Below are 16722 nucleotides of genomic sequence, written 5' to 3' on the forward strand. Positions count from 1 at the left end.
AAACATGTCCTGACTGTGAGTAGCTGGCTTCTAAGCCATCTGCTGGACTGCTGAGGGCTTGAGGCAGGGAAAAGCAGTGCCAGTGCCAATGCAAAAGTGCAGTTGACCTACAATCAGTGAGCATTAAGCACTGTTTTTTCACTCTCAGCACTGGGCAGAGGCTGGGTGGGATGAGTGCCTTGCTGGCAGCACCACCTTCATCCCAGCTCCTGGGTTTGCTCTCCTCCTCGGGCAAACCAGGAGGTGCAGGCAGAGGAGCTTGAATCTGGCCTGATGGAGGCAGGAAGGCCCCAGAGCTGGGCTTTTCTCTTCATGTGTCTCACCCCCAGGAAGTGGTGACGCAGGTTATGGGCTGGCTTTGAGGTTTTGGAAACTTTTTCTAAAAGTCGATCTGGTCCTCGCCGCTCTCATTCGCGCGGCGTGACGCCGAGGTGAGGGCTGCTTGGAGCAGAGGGGTGCCAGCCAAGATGCAGCTCCTCATCAGATGGAACGGGAGGATTTGCCTGGCTGTGTGTTTAATCCTCTTTGTGGGATGCACAGCGCAAGGTAAAACGGGGCGGTTGTTCTCGCTGTAATCCTCTTTCTGGGCTAGGCACGGAGGCTGAGAGAGCAGCCTCTGAGTTTACAAACTGGCCTTCTTCTGGGGGTGATGAGGTCTGTCAGAAAGGCTGTTTGCTAATGCTTCTTTTTCTGGGGGGGAATGGCAAGAAAATGTGCTTTTTGCAATTGGAACATTTCAGTTTTTCCAAAACAAAATACGTTGTTGCATGTGAGTGTGTTTTCAGTCTGCATATCTCAAGATATAATTTTCTAAATGTCCCTTTCAAAGTGGTGTGGTTGCTGCTGTTACTCAGTTGTGAGTTGCAGACATGGTGTGTAACAGCTCCCATGTCATAACTCCTACGGTCTTGTTCTGGGGGCAGCAGGGGAGGAAACTGGGTGTAAGTGTGAGGAAACCAAACGGTTCATTCCGTAAAGCGTTGCAACACGCACCACAAAAATGACAAAAGGGAAATATTGATTCATGATGCCGTGCCCTGTGGGTTTGTTTCTCCTGAGAGAAAAACTGCTCTTCAAGCATGGAGATATAATATATATAGATATAATTTGTCCACAAACCAAAGCTGTGGTAGTGATAGGCTCTCGATGTGCATCGCCACTCTGAGGCTGATCTTTGAGGGATTATGGCCTGCTTGTTCTGGGTTGCTTATTTGCAATTTTTTCAGCTGCAGCTGTTTATTTTGTTGCCACTGTTATCATTAAAAACCTTCTTAACAATAGGCGAGGAGAAGAAAATAAGTATGAAAAGGGAATATGCTGTAGAGGCAGCAGGAAATCACACCCATGAGATGTTTTCTCTTTTACAGAAGAGTGTAGGAGGTAGCTGAAAGTCATCCAGCACATTATGGAAATATATAGGGCAATAGAGGAGTGTAATTACAGAAAGATATTCCCAGGAAACGGAGAAGAAAATAGATCAAATGCCAACAGGTTGAGAATGCACCAGGAGGTTTCTGAACAAATTAATTACATGAGACCAAGAGGAAGGATGAAATGTCGCTGCTCCTATCTTTATGATGTGATCCTTATTTTGTCGTTTTGGTATTTTTTGAGGACCCACATTTTCAGTGACAGCCCCAATCAGGCACCTGGGGAGCTTCAGAACTGAAAACAGGATTTACAAAGCATTGTTGTGTCTAGGAGACACCTGAACAGTGTCTCCTCTGGCAAGTGCTCCCAGAGCCTCCATAAACCCTAAAACCTGCTTTGAGTTTCTCACGTCCCCATCAAAACTCAGCCTGCTGAAATTGAAGGGGCAGAGCCGGAGCCACCAGAGGAAGGAGAGCACAGCTCTCTGCTGGGTGCCTTGTCCCCAGAGGTTTTCTCATTATTTTCACCTCCAAGGAGAGCTGCAGGAGGCTGAGCCCCCGTGGCCGTGCCACACTGGGGGACGAGCCTTGCTGCGCCAGCAGCCAGCAGGGCTTTCCATGGGCTGCTCTGTGTGAGGGGATTCCCTGGGATCTCCCATGGGCTTCCTCCCGCCGTGTGCCAGGCGTGCCTGATGTCTCTGATGGCAAAAATATCACTCAGGGTGTCAGCAGCCATTTTAAGTTTAAAACAAACGTCTTGAGGGGTTACTTTACTTTTCCGGAGGCTGAGCAATCAGGGCCGCGCCAATTACCCGCTCCTTTCAGCCTTGCTCGGTGCTGATAGAGCTCCCAGGAGCTGGTGAATGATGTCCCCGTGGTTCCTGCAGGTGCTCCGGCGCAGAGGGCGAGGTACAAGCGGGTGAGGTGCCGGCCCTACCCCTGGTCTGCCAACTGCATCGAGGAGCAGGGGCCCTGGTTCCACATGCCCTCTGGTGGGGCCAACAGGATCCTTCCTCCCGGGGCTGACCCCTTCCTGTGAGTTCACGGCGCCAGTCACTCCTTTTTGAAATTTTAAAAGAGATAAAACGGTTATAAGATAGTAATATAATTAGAGGAGTAATAATCTGGACAATTTGGATTAGGACGATATGAGGCAATAGAAACAAAGAGTTATGGACGTCCAGGTATCTTTTTCTGGGCAAAATAAGCCCGAAAAAGGACCCACGTTAACAGAGGATTAACCCTTAAAAACAACAGCCTGTTGCATATTCATACACACGTCATCCACGATGCATAAATTCCATTCAAACACAGGATTCTGTCTGGTCATGTCAACTTCTTCTTCATAATCCTGACAGCATCGTTCTGCCCGAGCGAGGCAGGAAGAAGTTCGTTTCTCCTGATAATGGAGCAATAAATTCTCTTTCTCTGAAAGATTCAGGTGCCCTGTGGCTGCTATCTCAGTGCGAGTCCTTTCTTTAAAACAAGCATCCTACATAGCATAGTTTCTATTTTAACATTTTGTTATAACCTGAAACTATATGTAACACACTACTAAAGAAAATTAATACAGCATTACTTTCTAACGCAACACATATAATATTCATTTGAATATTTGCGAAAAGCCAATCATAAAATACACATTTTTCACACCAGCACCCCAAAATGTATTATTCCTGCCTTAGTCCTGTCACAGCGTGGCTCGCCCACGGTAATGAGAGGCTTTGCTGTGTTCGTGTGAGAGATAAGATTGCCGCTCTGTGTTTCAGGATGAAGAGGCACCAGGAGCTGGGTGACATATTCCCCCTCTCCAGTGAGGATGCCGGCTCTGGCTCCAGCACCGTGGCGGAGGCAGAGCCAGCCTCTGGCTCGGGGCTGGGTGACAGTGACAGCTTCCCTGCCCTCCTGGAGAGCCTGCGGGGCAGCGAGCTGCAGGAGAAGCTGTCGGAGGAGGATTTGCTCCTGTAGGGCCGGGGATGCCCCTCATGCGCCGCTGCCTCGCCCCTTCCCCGCAGCCTGACCCGACAGCCACGACGCGGTTTTAAACCAGCACCAATAAAAACTTTGCCTTAAGATCTTTACTGCTTTCGCTTACTAAAAGCATTGTTGTTCAGTCTGAACTGCCTTTTTATGTGTGTGCGTGCGGCAGCCATCCCAATGGGGGGAACAACAGCGATGGCCTGGGTCAGCGACGGGTGCGCAGCCAGCTCTGTGGGAAAGCCATCGTGCTCTGAGGGGAAAAATCCAACCCTTTGTGCGCTGGGAGCCGCCTGCACTTTTACAGCAGCCAGCCAATCCCGTATGCCGAAAACGAGCGCCAATTCGTGCCCAAAGGAAAGGTTTATCCTTGGGTTATTTATTATATATGAGGGGAGCTCCCAGCGCTGCCCCTCCCGGCCGCCAGGGGGCGCCCTCCGGAGGCGGGCACGGGGCTGGAGGGGCGGTCACGTGCGGCGGGGCGTGGCCCCGGAGGGGGTGGGCGTGGCCTGGGGAAGCCGTAAGGTCACATGAGCAGGGGCGCGCGGCCGGGGGCGGCTGGTGCTGTGCGCGCGGGGCCGGTGTCGGGCCTCGGAGGGGGCGCGTACCATGGTGAGTGCGTGAGGGGGGGGACAGGGTGGCGGTTGTGAGGGGGGCGCGGAGCGGGCGCGTACCATGGCGAGTGCGGGGCGGGGGGGGGGCAGCGCCGATCCGCCATCGCCTGAGGCGGCGGCGGCGGCCTGGGCAGGGCGGTGCCTCCTCTCCCCCTCCTTCCTTCCAGAACTAAGGATTTAAGGGATTATTAATTTTATTCGCGGATAAAAAGTGCCCGCATGACCTGGGTAGGGCGGGGTTTGGCGGTGCGGCTCGGGTTCCGTGTGCCCCGCGGAGCTGCCGTCGGGCAGAGCGGCCGGGCGGCCCCGGGGTTATCGGGATCTTCCGGCAGTGCCGTGAGGCAGCGCTGCCAGCCCCGGACCGAGCACACCCTCCGGGAAACTGCCCGCAGCTGGGCCGAGTGCTCCGGGAGCTCCCATGAGGAGTTAAAAAATAAGCGCTTAAAGAGCCTCTGGATCGATGGCTTTGTGTTCTGGGGTGTTCGGGTTCCTTCAGCGTGCAGGAGCCGCTCGGGGCTCCGTGCGAGGCCGGGGTTTCTGTACCCTCTGTGAGCCCCCGGCATTCCCACAAGTCCTTCCGTGCGGCTCTCGAACGCGGCTTGCTTTAGGTCCTGATGTGGCACAATCTCCAGCGTCTGTCTTGTGCACAAAACCCCGAGCGGAGCCTGGCGTTTGGCCAGTTTCTGGAAACCCCAGTTCTCTGTCTGCATTCTCTTAAACTGTAACATAATAAGCCCTGTGATAGCTATCTAAAATACTTCTTGTTTTGCATAGTTTCCCCACAACGGTATCTTCGATAGCAGCTGGAGGAGATGCCTGCTGCCGACTTCTTTATTTCATATGTTCTTATTCTCTCTGAAGGAGATCATAGCTAATCTCGGAGGAGTGCAGTTGAAATATTTACGTGCAGTCTCCTGAGGAGTGACGTGTTACCAATGTTTGGTCTGGCTGACCATTTAAATGGTCTGCTTGTAATTCAGAAGGTACTGTGAGAGCATCCTGTGTAGTTTGCTTAAGGGCAAAGCGGTTCCTTCTTTAGTTAGAGGGGAGTATAAGGCTAATCTGGAAAACAAGTACAGTTTCAAGGAAAAATGTGGCCATGCTCAAAAGTATCTTGTGTCCATAACTCTTTGTTTCTATTGTCTCATATTGTCCTAATTCAAATAGTCTACAGTTTGGAATTCTGAAACCAAGAATCAGTAATGGTTCTAGCGTGCACTGTTTGCAAAACAAAACAGCAAAAAGAATTTTTCAGCAGTCTGCACAAATCTGTGCTTGGCAGAGACTTGGAGTACATTTTGGTCTTCTGTCTGCTGGCCCTGTTGGTCATCTGCTGCTGCTTCCACCTCAGAACGTGTGGTGGATGTAGCAGGGTTCAGCTGGAGTCACACACACACCTTTGTGGGTTGATGTGGGGCTGATTGCTGAGCACACCCAAAGTCAGTTTAGTTCAGTCTTTACCTCCAGCTTGCTCTGGGTCCTTCCTTTAGGAGGGGTGAGCATGAAGTCCCTCAGTGTTCCTACTGCTGGGCAGCAGCATTCTGATCAAATCCTCCCCGAGGCTCTGCATTTCAAACTTGAGGTCCCCAGAATGTCTTGGAAGGAGTTTTCACTCCTTTTTTTCAGTGTTAAATTGATGTGGTGGCAGCGATTGTGTCGTTCAACCCCAGCTGGCAAGAAAACACCACCACAGCCGCTCGCTTATCTCCCCACCTGGCGGGATGGAGAGGGGAAGCAAAAGTAGGTTAAGATAAGAGCTTAATAATTGAAGCAAAGTAAAATATAATAATGGTAAATAACAACATAACAATAATAGGAAGGGAACATGAATGAGTGATGCACAATATAGTTGCTCACCACCTGCAGGCTGATGCCAGAGGCCTGCCAGCCCCCTCTGGGTAACTCCTCCAGTTTAGGGGGGACAGGACATTCTGAGGTGGGGAATATCCCTTTGGTTTGGGTCACCTGCCCTGGCCATGCTCCCTCCCAGCTCTCTGGTGTGCCTCCCCACTGGCAGGGCGTGAGGCACAAAAGGAGTCCTTGACTTGGAATGAGCCTGACTTAGCTAAAACCTCAGTGTGTTATCAATGTTATTCCAGACTGAATCCAAAAAACACCACTGTGTCAGCTACTGAGAGGAAATTAACTCTAGGAGAACTTACATCTAGAAGAAGTTAGCTCCAGCCAAAGGCAGGACAGACTGTTTCATGTGTACCAAATTCATCTGGTTGAAGCAGATGTTCTCATGGACAACACAGTGTAATTTCTCAGAAAACCCCAGAAGAATCACACTGAATTAGTGAAGTGTCGTCTGCTTTAGTACATCAAAGCAGATTAGTGCCCAAATCTTTGGAGGAAAATGTTAAAATGTTGGCTTTTGCACTAATCTTGTTGAGTTTCCCATGGAGCACGAAGAGCTGCGTGTTTTCAGCTCCTTGGAAGGGGTGTTTGTGTAGGATCAAAGGATGGGCTCTGTGTTTGGTGCCGGTCAAAAGTTGGAGCACAGAATCTGAGGAGAGGACAGCTCTGTGCCTGGAGCGGTGTCCCAGTGTCACACACTTGTGACACCCCTCTGTCACAGCTGAGAGCTGCCTGGAGAGCTGCTGGTGCTGTCTGCACAGACAACTGTGCTGTGTGGGCAAGGCAGCAAAGAAATCCCAGTTCCCCTTCCCCAGCCAGGGGATGCTTTGGGCTTTGCATTTTATCCCCTGTTACTTTTATATTACTCTTTCTTTCCATTCTACTTTGCTCTAGAGTTTGAGTTTTGTAGTGGTAGCAATGGTAATTACGCTGAGTACTTTTTATAAATATGATATTTAGTGAGAGCTGTCACTGCTTGTCGCTGACCTGGTTCCAGTTATTTGCTGGATGAACAGCTGTCCTTTGTCACCACTGCTCCTCGGGGCTCTGATACATAATGGCTTTGTCACTTGGTGGGAACACAAATGGTTTTTCCCCAGCATATAGTGTACGGCTGCAAGTAAGCACCACATTTAGAATGGAATGTTCTCTGTGTAGTAATTTACCCAGTTCTTGTTATTGCAGAGTTTTCTTGGAAACCTTTTCGTTCCTGTGTGTGAGATTGATGTCGTACTCAATGATGCTGAAACACGGAAACCCGCAGAAATCAAAACAGAAGATGGTAAAGTAGAAAAGCATTTTCTCTTCTACGATGGAGAGTCTGTTTCAGGAAAGGTAAATTTTCATTTAAAAGTGACTCTTAATTACTGTTCCTTTTCTGGCATGCAAATGCATTTTGGAAGGTAAATGAAAAACTGCTGTAAGAGGTGCATTTTCAGCTTATGTTGATAGTCAAAGAGGAACTCTTTTGCTATGTATGGTTTTTTAAACCACAGCCATTCAGGCAGCTGATAGAAGTCAGCATTTTTGAATGGTAACTGTTTGTTTATTTCTGGTCATCTGATATTTATGAATAAGCTTTTTGTGCAATGATGCGCAATCCTGCTGTTGCTTCTGATGAGAAAACTCTTTCAAACTGGATCCCCCTGCTTCCCCTTCCCTCTGAACTCCAAAATCCACAATCCAATACAGGTAACAGTAATTTCTGGCTGGCAATTTGCATACCCTGAAGATAAGCCCTGCTCTCCATGCCCTGAAGTGATTTCTGGATTGCAACAGAGGAGCAAGTTTGAAGTTCAGCTGACTGCTGAGTCAACAGGAGTGTTTCTTACTGGGAGAAAAGACAATGAAGTCGAGCTTGCCAGAAGGATTTCCCTGCATTCAGTATTGCAACTAGACACTCCTTGCCCTCGCTGTTTTGCTGGGGCCATTCTCACTCTGAGTATTTCTGTTATGATTCACTCTTCCTTCAGAAGAGTTGAGTTGGGTTCTGAGATTGACTTCTGAATGCCTGCTTTGGTCTTGGCTGGCCTGTAGCACTGGGCATCTCCCTGCTCTGGCCATGCCTTTCTGTACAGAGATCTTGCTCCTCTGGAAGGGTCCTTGCAGGGATGTGAAGGACACAAGATGAGCCTGAAACCAGGAAACAGAGGGAGAAGCTTGTGATGCCCTGCTGGGACACTGCTGGCTTCTATCAGGGACACCTGAGGGTGCCTGATGAGTTTTGGCTAACCCAGGCACAGTGGCACAGGGAGCTGTGGGAAACCAGAAATTTTTTGGGCAGCTTCTCTCCACCCCGTCCTTTTTTTCACCACAAAGATGGATTGTTCCAGTGGTTTACTTCCAGCTCAGTGACAATGTGCTGGATTTTTGTACAGGAATTTCTCTGGAATCCTTACAAGAAAACATTCTATATGCTTAATATCTACATATCTCAATACAACCTAACCTTGTGGAACCCTTTCTTGTCTGTTTTTGAGAATCAGAGCCACAAATGAAAGTCTTCACAGTGGGTTTCATTATTTGTTATTTTTCATTGACTTAGCCATCACCAGTATTTAGCTGTCTGCCAGAGAAGGGACTGAAGCTCACATGACTTGAAAGGAATCAATCTCATGGCATTTCATTTTTGAACTTGCAGATGTGACAGTCAGAAGATGCTTTGAAGCATCACGACTGGCTCTGCTTGAGCTCTGGCTTGGATAGTTAATTTTGGGACTTGAAAGTTCCAATTTTAGTTATGAGATTCAGTCTCGTGGATGATTAGATTTTTCTTGAATGTTTTAATGGTGCTTTGGAAATGCTTAATTTCATGATCAGCTGTTTGATCTGGCTGCCGTTAAGTTCTTGAGAAGAGATCTTGGTTTCCTTTTTCTTGGATGTTTTCTTTTTTACTGAGATTGTGTTAGAGTGAAAATGCTGAAAAAATTTAACTTTTGGTTTTTTTTTTTGTTGTTTTTTCCCTTGGTAGGTGAACGTCTCCCTTAAACATGGGAAGAGACTAGAGCACCAAGGAATTAGAATTGAATTTGTAGGACAAATTGGTGAGTTTAAGCTCTAAAGGGGCTTTTAGGTGCTTGTGGTTTATGGAGCTTGGCATTGTGACTGTCAGCAGTTGGGCTAAGACAATGCAACCTGTTCTGATCAGTGGCTGATAAGGGCCAGAGGAAAGTTGTTTTCCCTACTTTAAAACAAGTGATGTACTAATTAGTGCTGCCCAGAAAGTCATTGGGAGAAATGGGTTGGTGGGTATTCAGTCTGTCTCAGACTAGCTAAAAGTTGGATTAATAGCCACTAGAGATTTAGGAAAACTAAACTCGTGGTCTTCTCTGAAAGAAGAGAGGCATAGAAAAGAAATTAGGAGGCAGCCTATAGCAAAATACTTTAAAATTTTTATGGTAGTTGGTTTTATAAAACCTATTACAAATGTAAATTCGTTGTAACTACCAAAGTCTGCTTAGAGTTGAACTATGAGGAATCTTTATTATATTTACTGCTTACCAGTCCAGGTTATCTCTCTGCATCCTTGGGCTGGTGCTAAAATTCCTTCCCTCACGGAGAGCTCTTTGCATTGGTGTCCCCCTTGGAAGTAATTGCTCAAGTTTCAGCCTCACACAACTGACTTTAAATGGAATTTCACAAATTCCCTGTTTCTCATCACTCAGTAGGCTCCAGTGTTCTGTGTCTGAAGTGTTGTGTAGCAGATATGGCTGAGTCCTGGCACCTGCTGCTTTATGCTTGGAGGTTTTGATCAGTAAGGTTGTGAAATTAAACTTTGAGAATAAAGCAGCACTGTGATGGGAGTGAGGCATATAGACAGGAAAAAAGGTCTCAGGTGTGTCACCTTCATTTAGCCTGTTGTCTTCTGTCAGCTGTACAGATTGGTTTTCATCTTGACTTACACATTTATTCTCTAGATGAATTTAATTTGATGTAGTGTTTCTTGAAATTCAAGCATTTCTGGGACTTTCTGTTATGCTACATTTGGAAGTGCGCAGAGTTATGCAGATGTGGTTTGAACTGCTGCTCTTTGTACTTGTCCATGTTTTCTTGCATCCTCCCAAGTGCACAGAGTTATGCAGATGTGGTTTAAACTGCTGCTCTTTGTACTTGTCCATGTTTTCTTGTATGCTCCCCAGTGTTAGCGTAGAAGTGCAGAAAGCATTCCAGTAGTGATATCTGCACTGTTTGCAGACTAACTCCATATCCAAGCTGTATTTTAGACCAGCTCTGCAGAGCACAGCTTTTCTGACTGGCAAAAAAGTATTTGATATGCAGCATTAGATAAATTCTTGTCCCAGCAAACTAAGTACATGTTTAGACAATTTGTGGTCATATTACAAAATAGGAGTTACTAGTTAGTGTCAGTTTCTACCACATTGGCAGTGATAAATTGTGGAGTTGGTTTAGTTCATTTACTCTTTTCTGAAAAACTGCCCATGCTGATGTTCAGTTTTGAATGGTGGAGAAGCTTATTTTTAGATACTGAAGTGCTTGGGTTTTGATTTTAGGGTGATATTTGGTGAGAATTGCATGACACGTGTCTAGGAATGAATCACTGACAGCACTCTGGGGACAGGAGATGCTGTGGCTGTGCAGCTGCCTTTGTTTCCAAATGACTGACTTGGACCAGGGGCCATAAGAAGCCATTTGACTGTACACTAGTAGTAACAATAAATTATTTGCCAGATGTTGTTAATCTGCAGACCAGATTAGGATCACTGGTCCTAAATAAGGCAGCCCTGACACTGCTTGGGTTTTGTCCCTGCAGCAGTAAATGCTGGAAAACCAGGCAGTGCTAATTACAGAGCATGCAAAGCAAGAAGTACTTATTAAAGCTAGCTAAACTGTCATTAACAAACAATGCCATGCAAGTGAAGCTCTCAATGAGTTCTCTTCATTCCAGTTAGTTCTTTAGGGATGCTAACTGTAGGTTGCTAGAACTGAAGGTAATTTGAAAACCTGAATAAAACATTTGGTCAAATATGTGTATTTTAAGTTAACTGCTTCTCTCATACTCTCCCACCTGCTGCTGCCAAATTAGAGGCAATTTTGTTTGCTAAAAATAAACACTGAAACATATTTTCCTTTAACTTTCTAACTTTAGAACTCTTCAATGACAAAAGCAATACCCATGAATTTGTAAACTTAGTGAAAGAACTGGCCTTACCTGGAGAACTGACCCAAAGCAGAAACTATGACTTTGAATTCATGCAGGTTGAAAAGCCATATGAATCCTACATTGGTGCCAACGTCAGACTGAGGTTTGTAACTGCTAAACCTTTTTTTTCCTCTCCTCCCCTGCAGAAAATTCATAATTTAGCAATTATGCTGCCCCCTCTTTCTTCCTTTTAGTTATTACATATAACATGTAAAAGCCAGTAGCTAGTGTGCCTTGATTGGAGTTGTGGAGATTTTAACACAATGTGGTCTTTTCTACTTAATTTGGAATCACTCAATGCTGTTTGTATAAATAAAATTCCTCCAGTTCAATCAAGTGAAGACAGTCCATGTCTGTCCTGTAAAAGAAAAACCCATACCCACAACTGAAGAAAACACTCCCACACGTGTTGTGTCTTGTATTTTGGTGTCTTGCTCTTTTTTACAGATTGTGCACTGGTCTTTCAAAGAACAGCTGTACTTCAGAACATGAGGGCTCTTATTAGCAAACCTGAATAATTCTAGCTAACCCAGTGGCTTTCCTCCTAGGTATTTTCTGAAAGTGACAATAGTGAGACGGCTGTCAGACTTGGTGAAAGAATATGATCTGATTGTTCACCAGCTCGCCACATACCCAGATGTAAACAACTCCATCAAAATGGAAGTAGGCATTGAGGACTGTCTCCACATAGAGTTTGAATACAATAAGTCAAAGTAAGTGTCAGAGTAAAGTGCTTTTAAGTAAGTAACTTGGTCTAAAAGGGTCCAGTATGTGATATATGGTGTGCAACTTCACCTTCTGGAGAGTTAAAATGTAAAGTACTAATTGCACAAAGGCCTTTTTGAGATCTAGTTGGCTGTTCTGTCTTCAGTGCTAACAGGAAGGTCACTAGCAAATATTTAAGACTTAATTTTTGCATTTCCAGTCACCTTTTCAGTGTGACTGATAGCGCTTCCTTTACTGGTACTGATGGAATGATGGAAATATTTTAGTTGCTCTGTTCTGGCTCAAGTGCTTAGTTCACTGGGGAAGTGAGCTCCAAGTAGTTTCTAGGCAGATAATTGCCTGTGTGACTTGTGTTCAAGAAGATGCAAAACTTGTGTTTATTCTTTAACAAAACCCCCCATTTTGTTCTCTTAAAGGTATCACTTAAAGGATGTGATTGTTGGAAAAATATATTTCCTCTTAGTGAGAATAAAAATTCAGCACATGGAGTTGCAGCTGATCAAAAAGGAGATTACTGGAATTGGTAAGAGAGTCCAAATGAAATGGCAGCTTGTGTGCCAGCTGGGCCTCATGCAGACCTGGAGAATGAAGTCAGTGGTTGTAGTGCTGGCTGGACAGTGCTCCACCAGCTTCTTTCTCCCTGCTGTGTGACTGCCATTTGCATTTTGTGCTTTGGCAATAATACTTCATAGTCAACACTGCCAGTCTGTTCAATTGTTCTGGGATTGTGACTCTTGTGACTCTTCACAAATGTGAACCCTTTAAATGGAATTTGGGCACAAATGTACAATAGCTTAATCAGCCTCAATAGATAAGAGCAAGGGAGGAGGTGTAAAATGCATCCTGGAGACCCCCCCTTGCCTCTACAGGGATTAACTGGTTAAGGGGGCTTGGTGAACATCAGCAGGAATCAGTCATGTTCTAGAAGTGTGCCATTTTCTGTCGTCCAAAACAATGGATAGGATGGAAATACCAGGTGGCTTTGAAGCAGAAACAGCTTGGTTGTTGCAGATCAGGTTTGTACTCACTGGAGGAACAAGGGGAGGCTGTGGCTCAGGACACTTCATTCCCAGGGGCTGGGGTTCTGGGGAGCTTCTTCTGTGGAGAATGAGAAAGCTTCCACTAGAGGAAGGGCAGAAAGCTCTACTTTATTTCTGGCTGATAACCCTTCATTTTCTAGTTTGAGCATGGCCCAGCAGTACCAGTTGCTAGCCCTGCTCACCAAGCAGAGCAGTTTCAGGATTCCAGACCCTCTTGCTTGTCCCTTAATTAAAGTTTGCATATCCAGGGCTCCTTGAAGCTCTGCTGCCTGCCTTGCTGTGTCAGTGTGGTGGGGAGAGAGCAAGAAAGAGATGTCCTGCCTGGGAGAGGGTTTTGCTTGCTTCAGCCATGGCTGACTTACATGCAAGACAAAGGCAAAAATGCGGTGCTGTGTTAATTTAAAAGCTGCAGAGTGGAAGTTGTTGCTATAAAACTTTGTGAATGTTTAAAACTGAAGTGTGTGTTCTCACAGAGCAAACTTGTTTCACCAGGACCCAGTACCACAACAGAGACAGAAACCATTGCAAAGTATGAAATAATGGATGGGGCACCAGTTAAAGGTAAGTAACTGTGATTGTTTTCAAGGGGGAGCAGATGGTGCTAAAATCCTATTTAAAAGATCTATTTAATTAAAATTTAATTTAATTTAAATCCTATTTAAAATATCTGGGACAGAAGAGAGGACTTACACAATTTTTTTAATTGGAGAAACCACACTTCTCTTTAGGTTGCTGAAATGATGATGCATTTTTTGTTTGGAGATGACATTTTTATGGACTTAGGGCATTTCCTTGGGATCCTAGTAACTTTAACTGTTATTTACCATTGGAGATTCAATGACTGATTCTTTCCTCAAACCTGACTCCATGGTGTAGACCAGCTCTAGAGAGTTCAAAATACTGATCCTTCTGGCTTTCCTGCTTGCACTGAGAAAGGGTTCTCACTTTTCATTTCATGCTTGCTTTTGTGCTCAGTGTTACGTTTCTGATTTTTTGGTGGGTATTTTTTTGCCTTGTGCACGTTTGTTTGTTTTTAACCAAGGAGCAGCACAGACAGAGCTTGGGAAACACTTTTATTTTGCACGTCTTCTGAAACTGTATTAATTATTCCAGATGCAAGGAACTAATTTAAAGTCTCTGGTTTTTTTGCAGGTGAGTCAATTCCTATAAGATTGTTCTTAGCAGGCTATGACCCAACTCCAACAATGAGGGATGTGAACAAAAAGTTTTCAGTGAGGTACTTCTTAAATCTGGTGCTTGTGGATGAAGAGGACAGACGATACTTCAAACAGCAGGTATGGTCCTGTTGCAGAATTACCTGGGCTGTTTTAGGGCTGCTCTGAGCCTTCACCTGTGCTTCATGTGTGGCATAAGCATTTGTGCTGGCAGCTCTGCAGGTGATGGGGCCTTGCAGAAAAGGAGCCAAGGGGGATGCTGGATGCTGTTCCAGCAAGGACAGGGTGCTCAGTACCATAGAACCTGCTTTGGGGATACCCAGACAAAACTCTGGTGGGTAAAATGAGCTACTGGTGCATTTGCTTGCTTCCTGAAACTCCTGCAGAGGAATCTCCTCTCCTGCACTCCTGCACACAGTCTGGGTTTAAAACTGCAAAGTGTTAATGAGGAAATGTCCCTGAAAATGTTAGAGAAGATGAGGTGAGGGGCAGCCAAAAGGGTCACTGGAAGAAGCTGTGTGGATTAGATCAAAATATTCCTCCTACAAAGGAGACAACACAGTATAATTAAACATGGGAAACAAGGGGGAGCTGGAGCATACAGTGGCTATGGTTAGGCTTTGGATTTGGAGAAAAGGAGGAAGAAAAATTCCTTGAACTCTTTAATACTATTAAAATTGAGGGTAGGATAGTTAAGGAAGGGGTGACTGCTCAAGATTGCAAGTATTCAAGCAGAAACTAAATATGTAAACTTTATAGTGGTGTCTTTCTGTAACTTTTATATGAACTGCACTGATAAGTTGTGGGGATGCATTTTTTTGTGGACTCTTGTGTTTGGTTACCATTTTTATTTTCCCAAAAGTTTTAGTTTATCAGGAACTTGATACTCTTGCCTTAATGGCAGCTGTTGGTTTCAAGAGTGTTCTCTTCCTCAACTAGGAAATAATTTTATGGAGAAAAGCTCCTGAGAAGCTGAGGAAACAACGGACAAACTTCCACCAGCGATTTGAATCTCCAGAGTCACAAGCATCTGCTGAGCAACCCGAAATGTGAACTGGTCTGAGGTGAAAAACTTTGCAGTGCTTCAGCAGGTTCAAGATGGCAGCAGCCTGTGGGAAAAGAAGGCCAGAATTCCCATTACAACTGTCTTCCTTCATCTTGCAGTGCTGCGTTTACCATGCTACTAAAGCATTCTTCAGTTAAACATTCAAGTATGTATATACATTTAAAATAAAGTGCTTTCTCAAACACTGGAACTTTCTTAAGCTACTATTTTATACTGCACATTTTCTTTTATTTGATAATGTTGTATGCACTTGGGTATGCAAAAGCTTAAGTCTAGTTATTTCCATGCATGGTAGGCTGGTATATTTGATTTTTGCTGCTCACCTCTACAGTGTAGACTAAAGCATTTCCTGTCTCTCATGTTGTTTATTGCATCTTTGTTTCCAATGTTGCTTATTTGCTTTGTTTTGTTTTGAAACTGCATTAAGACACAATGACTAAATCACACTAAAAATCAAGGTTTATGGTGCATTTGTCCTAAAATCTCCTGATTACTACATTAGGCAGGGTTTAACTGAAGCTGCATGTACGTGCACTATGGTTGGAGCCCTCAGACCAGGGGTTCTAAGAGGCTCTGCATCTGTCAGTAACAAAGAATATTGGGAAACATCTTTGCCCTCTCTCCCCCAGTTCTCTGTCAGACTTCTCTAAGTCTTTCACACCAGTTGCTCCTGACTTTTGGGGGCTCGTTACCCAGTAATTAGTGACTGTAGGGATGTCATGAGTTCACCCTTGGGTGGTGAGCGAGTAAAGTATTTCAACATAGTTATCTTATTGATGAAGTAAATGCTGGTAACATCGATTATTTTGCAAATATGTGAAACTGTGTTTCCTCCTGGCTTCATGATTCCACTGTCTTCACAGTCAATGTCTAAAACTGTCGTGACAGGAGAGGCAAATGTCCCCAAAGGACATCCTTCTGGGGACTCTTAGAGCAAAGGAGCTTCTTTGGGCTTCTGCAAAGGTATCCAAAGCCAGGCAAGCCTTAAAACTTAGAAGCTTGTCTGGCCAGCAGATTGTTTGTCTTTATCATCATCTCATAGGCATGTAATGTTTGGAGAAGTAGCTTAAAGGAGTGAAGTGTTGATTGTTCACACGGAGCGTGGCTCTGTGTCACACCTGTGGCTTGGCACAAATGGAAGCCTGCTGTGAGGAAGGCAACTTGCACTCAGTTCTCTTGGCCTTTAAACCAAGGCTTCTCAGCTCCGGTGCAAGTGTCATTGGTAACCTTACTTTATGAGTAAGTAAATAATCAAATTACATTTCTGTAAGAACTGTTTTATTACTGCGGCACTTTGATAAAGCAGAGACTCTGTGTACTTTATGCTAGGATACTCCTAACGCGGATATCTTCGGCTGAGAGCAAATCCAACTCCCTCATGTAAGTGCCTGTTCAGAAACTTAAAAGAATAAAGTTAAAAAAAACCAAAACAACCAAATATTTTCATGGTCACTTGCATGTCGTAAACCTGGAAACGATGATTTTGAAAAACCTGATTGTGCAACCATGTGTAACGAGCGGGGGGAAGGCGTCCTGAGCTGCTATTTGAATTATTAAACCGGCTTTATTCTCACTATCCGCGCCTGGTCTGTGTGTGAGGGGCGCCGCGCTCCCTCAGGGTCTGTGTGTGTGGTGGGGGGGGGCAGGGGCGGTTCCGCGCACGCGCGGGTGGGCGGGGTGGGCGCGCGCCGATGACGCGTTGACCGCGCGCCGCCGCCCTTGTCCGCGGATGA

The 16722-nt window shown here is 45.4% G+C and overlaps 2 protein-coding genes across 2 annotated transcripts; both read left to right on the plus strand.

Moving 5' to 3' along the window:
• Positions 1–390: 390 nt before the first annotated feature.
• On the plus strand, positions 391–3443 carry SRGN (serglycin). The gene is made up of 3 exons (XM_063162875.1): positions 391–546; positions 2258–2405; positions 3140–3443. The coding sequence occupies exons 1-3, from the start codon at positions 468–470 to the stop codon at positions 3336–3338; spliced, it is 426 nt and encodes a 141-aa protein (XP_063018945.1). The 5' UTR covers positions 391–467; the 3' UTR covers positions 3339–3443.
• A 434-nt stretch (positions 3444–3877) lies between these two features.
• VPS26A (VPS26 retromer complex component A) lies at positions 3878–16565 on the plus strand. Its single transcript, XM_063164218.1, is given in 10 exon segments — positions 3878–3928; positions 3930–3959; positions 7007–7156; positions 8793–8865; positions 10929–11085; positions 11531–11695; positions 12125–12231; positions 13241–13309; positions 13901–14043; positions 14863–16565. Coding segments are annotated over 10 exon segments (1059 nt in total). The 3' UTR covers positions 14977–16565.
• Positions 16566–16722: the final 157 nt, after the last annotated feature.

This window comes from Melospiza melodia, chromosome 9 (genome assembly GCF_035770615.1).
Source record: "Melospiza melodia melodia isolate bMelMel2 chromosome 9, bMelMel2.pri, whole genome shotgun sequence".
Classification (NCBI taxonomy): domain Eukaryota; kingdom Metazoa; phylum Chordata; class Aves; order Passeriformes; family Passerellidae; genus Melospiza; species Melospiza melodia.

Bases quoted from the DNA above. Each gene is read 5' to 3' on its own strand.
- SRGN (XM_063162875.1), top strand. From the start codon at position 468: ATGCAGCTCCTCATCAGATGGAACGGGAGGATTTGCCTGGCTGTGTGT. The intron at 547-2,257 runs GTAAAACGGGGC...TGGTTCCTGCAG, and splicing joins TGTGGGATGCACAGCGCAAG to GTGCTCCGGCGCAGAGGGCG. The intron at 2,406-3,139 runs GTGAGTTCACGG...TCTGTGTTTCAG, and splicing joins CCCGGGGCTGACCCCTTCCT to GATGAAGAGGCACCAGGAGC.